Source organism: Oryzias melastigma, unplaced genomic scaffold (genome assembly GCF_002922805.2).
Source record: "Oryzias melastigma strain HK-1 unplaced genomic scaffold, ASM292280v2 sc00408, whole genome shotgun sequence".
Classification (NCBI taxonomy): Eukaryota; Metazoa; Chordata; class Actinopteri; order Beloniformes; family Adrianichthyidae; genus Oryzias; species Oryzias melastigma.
In genome coordinates, this window is record NW_023417005.1 from 25731 (window position 1) to 35055 (window position 9325).

The following is a 9325-nucleotide window of genomic DNA, read 5'->3' on the forward strand; positions in this document are numbered from 1 at the left end:
AAATCTATCATAAATGTTGAATAAATTGATTTATTTACTCACTTTTCTTAGTGATGGCTTTAATCTTGATTGAAGAATATGTCATCTTCCTGGATTCACCTGAAACATCAATCATTTATTAGATTTTCTTCTGGTCTCATCTCAATATAAATCAAAAAATTTTACTTTTCTTCTATGTTTCTTATTTTTCTAATAGAGAAAATCTGTCATTTCTACACCACAGATCAATCATATAGATGTAAATGAACAGATAAATGTTTTCATCTTGACTGATTCTATCATTCTACCTTTGTTTTCATCTTCTGGATCATTTTGAATCTCTTCTGTATGATTCATACAGAGAAGATCCACCTTAAAAATGAACCACACAAAGACACAATCAACACTTTTCTGGGAACAACATGTTTTTTATCAGTTTACAGATCAGATATAAAGACATGAAACTTTCATGTTCGGTTCATTTGTTCTGAAGTCAAACTTAGAGAATAAATCCAGATCAGTCAAAGTTTAGAGTAACCATGAAGAAGAATGATGTCATTTCTGTGCTGAGCTTCATTGTGGTCTGCAGCAGTGCTCTGGTTATTAATGTGAGACCTGCTGGAAGAAATCAATAATAATATAATAATTGAAATTATAATCTCAAAGAAAATCATCTGAAAAACTTTAAATAAAATAATAAACACAAACCTTTTCATGCGTGAATCTGGGAATGGAAGAAAATACATTTTAATAATAAATGATCTGGTATTGATAATCCTGAAATTATTATGAATATTGTCCAATAAAAAAGTAACATTTCTCACCTCTTGATCTTTTACAGAGAAAGCAGATCATGAATAGAAAAATGACCAAAATTACAGAAGTTAAAGCAACAACCAACACAGGAAATGAGGATCTGTCAGGTCAGGATGTAGCTGTAAAAACATAAATTGATCAAATATATGTAAATATTATCAACTAAAGTATTTACAATGAGATTTATAAAATATTATAATAATAAATATAAATTTCCTGACATGTTACTGCCAACCAGCTCTGTGGAGATTCTTTTCCTGAGGACTGACACTTGTAGAAGCCTTCATGTGACTTTGACACTGCAGGGATGATCATCTCCACTCTGCTCTCACTTTGGATTAATGTGTCATTCTGATAGAAAAACACTTTAGAAAGAAGATTTTCTGTCCTCCACTTGCAGCCAAGAGTAACAGAATGTCCCTCAGTCACAGGATGGACAGGACTCAGCAGGATCAGATCATCATCTGGAAACATCCACATTCATCCTCATCACAGATCATCAGCACATGTTTGACATTGTCTGCTTCATTCTGCTTTGACATCCAGTTGATCATCTCAATCCAGATTCAAGTTGTGTGGAAGTGAAGCTCAAAAAAGGAATCCAAACATGTTTCCACTCACTGTGTCCAGTCATGTTGACTGCGTTGCTGAAAGCTGATCCAGACTCACACCAGAACACTGCATTACTGGACTGGATCTTCTGAACATGACATGTTGATCCAGTCATTGTTCCCCAGTCAGAACAGAATGACAGCAAGTCAGGAAGCAGAAAGCTGCCGACTCTCCACTCAGCAGAGTTTCCCTCACAGGTCAGTGAGAGCGAGTCAGAGGTGAAGTGTTGGACTCTGTCAGGACTCACTGAGAGAGACGCTGATGGATGAAGATCTGAACACAAACATGAGGAAGATCAGCACACTTTAGCTGGATTGACTAAAAACAGAAACCTTTGAAATGACTCAAGAATCCTGAGTCTGACCTCCAGACCAGACAAAGTGAGGTTGACTGTAAAGAGTGTAGACGTGTGGCTCTCCTCTTCCAGCTCTGCACACATATCCTGCTGTGTGTGTCTGTCCATGAATGATGTAGGAGTTGTCTGCAGTCCCATTGGAGCTAGCAGGCAGCAGCTCATAGCTGTAAGAGCCAGACTTGTGTGATAGATCAGGAACAGCTTTATACCAGTAGAAGCTCCATCCTGCAGACACATGTTCAACCTCACAGCTCAGAGTCACTGAGGATCCAGGACTCAACCACAGTGGAGACACTCTCAGGACTGGTTCTGGTTTGACGTCTGTTGGAGAATTATTAATAATCTTAATTTATGCATGTCATGTTCTTAGTTATGGATAATTTTTATGTTTAAAATGTATTTCTGTGCAGAACAAAAACAAATCTGTCAGTTTACCTGAAACAGATAACCTGACAGCTTGACTCCACTTTGTAGCAGAATAGGAATCATCTGTGGGTCTGCTCTTACAGCTGTAGTCTCCACTGATGGAAGCTGTGAATGTCCAGTCTTTCCTGTTTGTCCTGAATGTCTGTGACTGAGGTGTTCTCCATTCATACTCCCACTGAACTCCTTCACCTCCCTGAACCTCACATGTCAGAGTGATCGTCTCTCCTCTGAACATCTGAGACCAGCTGGGTTTTTGGGTCACACTCACTTTGTTGGAAACTGATTACATCAGATTTAAAAACAATAAAACACATTTTACTCTTAAAACCAATGATTATTGAGAGCTTTAAACTTAAATCACTCACAGGTTATGCTGATGATGACTTCATCACTTTTATCAGAGTAGACGGCTGGTTCTCCTCTAGATCCTCTGCATCTGTAGATTCCTCCTTGTGAGACTCTGATGTTTCCATTTTCTCCATCATTGATTCTGTATTCAGAGGTGTGTGAGGTTCTTCTGAACCACTCATATTTCCAACCAGCAGATTTCTCCACAGAGCAGCTCAGTGTCACTCTGTCTCCTACTGACACAGTTGTTGTTCCTGCTGTCAGTCTGGATCTGGGTCTGTCTGCAATGATTAACAAACACATTTTCCTATAATAATTATTGTAATGAGGATGCATATACGTTTAGGTTATGCATTAAGGCATGGTAATGTAAAAAACACATCTTTATATATAATTCAGTTTGTTTATTATGAATAAATAACTAAATATAGATTCCCACATAAAATGACTCATGTCAAAAACAGTAATAAATTACCTGATACGTCTATAGAGACTCTGTTGCTGCATGTTGTAGAATCTGAACTCTTCCTGTGACCACAGCACTGATAAACACCAACGTGATGTTTATCCAGACGATTGAATAATAAATGTTGTCGTGGGTCGTTAGAAGAAACTGTCCAATCACTTCTATTCAATGTGTATGTCCAGTCTTCTGCTCTTCCTTCCTTCATGTCACATTTGAAGGTCACAGATTCTCCATTATAAAAAGTTGACCATTTGGGTTCAATAGTCAACTCAGCATCTAGAACAAACACAAACACACAATTTAATAAATACATTTAGTTTTACATTGTAAACAAAAACTAACAAAGAATAACATATATAGTTTTAAACAAAAAAGAAAACTAGTCCATCCATCCATCTTCTTGACCGCTGCTTCCCTTTCGGGGTCGCGGAGAGAAAACTAGTGTTGAGATTAATTAAACTGATATTAATGTAAAAAAAAAAAAAATAAATCAGAAAGTGTCACCTTGAGTGTGTCCACAGTGAAGGAGTGAATACAGTAAATTTCCAATAGAAAAGATTCAATAATTACCTTTTTCCTTCCTTAAGATAAATATAAAAGATACATCGTTAGCAGAAAAGAAAGAAAAAATATTTAAACTGAATTAAAGACATTTGATAAGAAATACATTAATTATTTTTTTTTCATAAAAAAAAAAATTCTTATAAAAATTAACACATTTTTCATTCATGAAAAACTGACATTTAAAAATCTGCAGCCATGAGAACATGAATTTAAAGAAAAACCAAAGTAAAGATTTGCCTGTAAATCAAAAAATGCTTTATAATAAAATCCAGAATACTTTACATATACATGCCATGTAGTGGGATTGATCATTTTAACAGCCTGTACAATCAGATGAAGCTGTATGTCTCATGCAGTTTGATGTCTTTTTAAAATGTGCTGCATATTATTCTTAAATTTTCACTCTGCTCCTTCACAAAGCAGTGAATTTTCAGTCAACAAGAAATGTTAAAGTTCTCATTCTGATAACTGTAGAATACTCACAGTGTGGACTGACTGATAGTAGTTCTGCTCTTTGTTCATCCATGTCCTCTTCTAACAGCAAATGTCTTCATTCTTCTAAACCACTGAGATCAGCTTCTGTGATGTCAAGAGTCACATGGTTTCAGTGCAGAAACATTTTCTATTTCTGTATTTTATGGTCACTTCCTGGTTGTAGTGTTAACATCACATCATTCACACCAGATGAAAGAGAAAAATATTTAAAAACTGTTGCAGCATGAGGTCATGAGAAGATGAACTTTGTCCATTTCCATCCTTTAGTCTCTCATTTTCTTCTGAAAAGATTGTCATGAGAAGACGAACATTTTCATCCTTTCAGTCTCTCACCTTATAAAGAATTTTCTCCCATGAAATGATTCAGTCATTTGATTCTGTTTATCTGTCAACAATTGGTTTTGAAGTCGATGAAGGTGACCTGTTTGATGGTGACATGAGTTGTGAGTCAAATGTTTGGAACCAGGAGGAAGATCAGCTCCTCTCACAGCAACAACAGAGAGAAACAGGAAAACACCAGCAGATCACAACAATCTGAATCCTTCATGTTCAGCTGAGAACTTCTGGACTTTGTTACTGTCAAATCTCTTAACAGCTGAACATAAAAACATGATGTTATATCATAAATATAACTATTAAAATTATTCATTCATTCATTCATTTTCCTGACCGCTTCGTCCCTTTCGGGGTCGCGGGGGTGCCGGAGCGTAACACGGCTACTAAAGGGCGAAGGCGGGGTTCACCCTGGACAGGTCGCCAGTCTGTTAAAATGAATTCTTCAGAATATCAGTGATTTAGATTCCCCTTGAATGATCTCTTTCAGATCTGTTTAAGCAGCTTCACCATTAAATAAAATATGAAATTGTGAAGTAAACATCACTTTTATGGACAACAATCAAAAGTTGAATTTATCAGAATATTTCCAATTTATCTATCACAAGTTTCAATTTCAGAGAACCATTTGAATCTTTCTCTAAATATGAATGTGGTCTGTTTCCTTTTCACACTTAGCTCAGACAGACTGCAGCAGCTTTGACCACAGAGTCTCTTTCTCATGGTTTATTTTTTCTGTTACTGAAGTTTGTTGAACGAACAAAATGTTCTGCATAAGAAAAAAAACCTGAGCATTTTTATAACAAAGTACTCTTTAGATGCATAGAAAACAGTTTAATTTAAAAACATTACATTTTCACTCTGCTCCTTGTCTGCTATTTCCCTCGCTTGTAAAATAAACTGTATTGATGGAAGGAATGAGGTATTTTCTGGAATGATCCATGATCATTCTTAAAGGTTTGTCTTGGTGGAAGAATTTCCTTCTTGGATGAAACATTTTTATTTCAAGCTGGTTTAACATAAATGTTGTGAGCCTCAAGATCATAACTTACTCAAATTAGGAGCTTGGAATCATACTCCTCCCCCCTACCTTCTGTAGGGGGGGAGATCAGATTTAGATCAGATTAGATTAGATTAGATTCAACTTTATTGTCATTACACATGTACGAGTACAGGGCAACGAAATGCAGTTTGGCATCCAACCAGAAGTGCAATAGGCAGTAAGAGCAAGTGGTATAAATTTTATAAATAGGTATGGTACAGGTTATTATACAGTATATGGGAAGTATCTACAGATCACTAAAAAAGCTGAGCAAGATATACATAATGACTGAGGTACTTTGAACATATTATACAGATGAATGATTCGTTAAAAAAGGGGGAGAAGACTATAAACAGAGACTAGCGAATATACTTTACAAAAGAGAGATATATGATGTTAAATAAATAAGGCTATACAAAACGGATGACAATGTCAATTTACAGTGCAAAAAAAGCAAAATAGTATTATTGGAAGTTAAACTGTGCAAACAGGGTGTAGCATGTGCAACGTAGATCAATAGTGCCGGAGATGAAAGTGTAAGTTAGTAACAGATGCCTGTGAGTTGGTGAGTGGGGTGGTCAGCTGGGGCCACCGGGGACAGGGTTCAGGAGAGTCACAGCTCTGGGGAAAAAGCTGTTTCTCAGTCTGCTGGTCCTTGTCCGTGGGCTTCTGAAGCGCCTGCCTGAAGGCAGGAGGGAAAATAATCCATGTGCTGGGTGGGAGGAGTCTTTCAGAATGCTGCGGGCCCGACGCAGACACCGCTTCTTCTGGACGTCCTCAATAGCAGGGAGAAGAGTTCCTGTGATGCGCTGGGCCGACTTCACCACGCGCTGCAGGTGTTTGCGCTCTGCAGCAGAGCAGCTTCCGTACCAAACAGTTACACAGTTTGTTAGGATGCTCTCTATCACGCAGTGGTAGAAGTTCACCAGGATGGCTGAAGACAGGTGGTTCTTCTTCAGTGTCCTCAGGAAAAAGAGGCGCTGGTAAGCCTTTTTGATTAGGCTGGAGGTGTTGGTGGTCCAGGACAGGTCCTCTGAGATGTGGGTCCCCAGGAACTTAAAGCTGGAGACACGCTCGACAGCTATTCCGTCCATGTGAATGGAGTCATGCGTGCCTCTTTTCTCCTTCCTGAAGTCCACAATGAGCTCCCTGGTCTTGCTGGTGTTAATGAGCAGGTTATTGTCGGCGCACCACGTGGTCAGGTGCTGTACCTCTTCTCTGTAGGCGGTCTCATCGTTGTTCGTGATGAGACCAATCACGGTGGTGTCGTCTGCGAACTTGATGATGGAGTTGGATCCATGCACCGGTCTGCAGTCGTGTGTGAGGAGGGAGTACAGAAAGGGGCTCAGCACACAGCCCTGTGGCACACCGGTGTTGAATGTGACAGTGGTGGAGCAGATGTGGCCTGACCTCACGTGTTGTGGTCTGTTGGTCAGAAAGTCCATAATCCAGTTGCAGAGGGCGGTGTTTGTGCCCAGGGCTCCAAGTTTGGAGATTAGCTTGGAGGGGATGACAGTATTAAATGCTGAGCTGAAGTCAACAAACAGCAAACGAGCATAGGTGTTGTTACTGTCCAGGTGTGAGAGCACAGAGTGCAGTGCTGTGGAGACTGCATCATCTATGCTTCTGTTGCTCCGGTAGGCAAACTGGTGTGGGTCCAGTGTGGGAGGAAGGGAGTTCTTCAGGTGCACCAGGACCAGTCGCTCGAAGCACTTCATAATGATGGGTGTGAGTGCTACAGGGCGGTAGTCGTTGAGGCACGTCGGGTTGGAGTGTTTTGGCACTGGCACGATGGATGTCGCTTTAAAGCATGTTGGCACAGCTGCTTGGGCGAGGGACAGGTTGAAAATGTCCGTGAAGATCCCAGTGAGCTGCTCCGCACATGCTCTGAGCACACGTCCTGGGATGCCGTCGGGTCCAGCAGCCCTGCGTGTGTTGATTCTGCTCAGTGCCGTGTGGACATCAGTGGGGGAGAGTGAGAGGGGCTGGTGGTCTTCAGGGAGCGTTGTCTTGGTGGCAGCGTCTCTGTTGTTCCTCTCGAAGCGAGCATAGAAGTGATTTAGCTCGTTCAGGAAGGAGACGTCCGTGGCAGTGGGGGTGGGGTTGCTGGGTCTGTAATCTGTGATGGCCTGAATGCCTTGCCACATGCGCCGGGGGTCAGATTCGGAAAAGTGACCCTCTATCTTCAGCTTGTAGCAGTGCTTGGCCTTCTTGATGCCCCTCCTCAGGTTAGCCCTGGATGTGCTGTAGGCCTGTGCATCCCCTGATCTGAAGGCAGCATTACGGGCCTTCAGCAGGAGCCGCACCTCCTTATTCATCCATGGCTTCTGGTTGGAGTATGTGATGATTTGTTTCTCTGTCGTGACGCCATCAATGGTGTTAGTGATGTAATCCATGACAGAGGAGGCATAATTGTCAATGTCCAAGTGTGAGCCACAGGTGGCTTGAGACGCAAACATACTCCAGTCCGTGTGTTGGAATCTGTCCTGGAGTACAGAGTCTGTCTCTGCAGGCCAAACCTTGATGGTCCTCACAGATGGTCGGACACGGTTGATGAGAGTTGAATAGCTGGGGGTGAGGAACAAAGAAAGATGATCTGACTGTCCGATGTGGGGGAGGGGGGTTGCAGTGTAGGCGGCAGCCATATTTGTGTAAACATTATCCAAGGTCTTGCTTCCTCTGGTGTGGCAGGAAACATGTTGGTGGAATTTGGGGAGTACAGTCTTTAAGTTTGAGTGATTAAAATCACCTGCAACAATAAAAGCTGCCTCCGGGTGATCCGTTTGTTGTCTGCTGATGGCCGCATAAAGTTCGTTCATTGCGAATTTGGGCCCTAGCATCTGGCGGAACATAAGCAGTGATGACGGTGGATGTAAATTCCCGTGGCATATATATTTATATATATATATAGGGTTTGTGCAAATATACACTTTGTGTATTTATTTACAAAAAAAAGATACTAGTTCACTTTTAACAGGAAATAATAAATTAAGGTTTAATCAAGGAGCGAGCTTCTTTTGAGACGACAAGCTCCAACAACCTGTATATAAATATATGTATATATATATGTCACATAATATCCCTGTTTACCTACACAACGCTCATTAATCGAAGAACATCTGCCGTCTGGAGTGCCAGGAGCATTTATTAAGGCCAGGGCCAGCCCGCGTGCCTCCTTGATTGGAAGCAAGACTGAAACGCTCCGTCTGACCCAGCCGTCCTGCCACTGCATCTGCTTCTGGGTCAGCAGTTCCCGCCCAGGGGATCCAAGCTCACTTAAGCAGCAGTGTTTGTCAAAAAGTATGCGCTTTCCCTGCTCTGCCTGCACTGTGTGGCATGCGGTCTGTCACGCCGCTCCTCAGCCAAGCTTACCAACAAAAGGCCTCGCCCTCTCACACACTCTAGCCCCTGGGGATAGACCAGTGAGCTGTTAAAGGCCTTCTGACAGATGAGTAAAAAGGACCGTCGGACCTCCCCCTTGTAGTGTGTGCGTGGGTCTGGGGCAGGGGTCGGCAACCCAAAGTGTTGAAAGAGCCATTTTGGACCAATACAATAAAGACCAAATGTGTCTGGAGCCGCATAAATTGAAACGGCTTATATAAGTCATACACTGTAAGTAACACTTGGAGAATGTGTCAAATATACGATTAGTTCTCCTGCTGCGTGTTCTAGTGTCATATAAGCTACTGTTTTGGTCTCATGACAAATTGGTGAGACATAGTAGCGTTAAGATTATCCAACAAAAGCTGAATAGCCTCATAATGAACATTTGAGATTTTATTTTGACATCCCTCAATGACCCAACGAGAGGGGGGTCCTGATCAGTCTCTCCCTCATTCTCACTCCAGGTGCAGGAAGAATTCAAACATAACAGGACAAAATCATAAAT

The 9325-nt window shown here is 41.2% G+C and overlaps 1 protein-coding gene across 1 annotated transcript; it reads right to left on the bottom strand.

Annotated features, from left to right (window-relative positions):
• Nucleotides 1-772: 772 nt before the first annotated feature.
• Nucleotides 773-2046, bottom strand: LOC112140899 (the record flags this gene model as incomplete). Its single annotated transcript, XM_036211040.1, is given in 4 exon segments — nt 773-914; nt 1017-1259; nt 1417-1680; nt 1772-2046. Coding segments are annotated over 4 exon segments (793 nt in total), but the record flags the coding sequence as incomplete, so codon positions are not given.
• Nucleotides 2047-9325: the final 7279 nt, after the last annotated feature.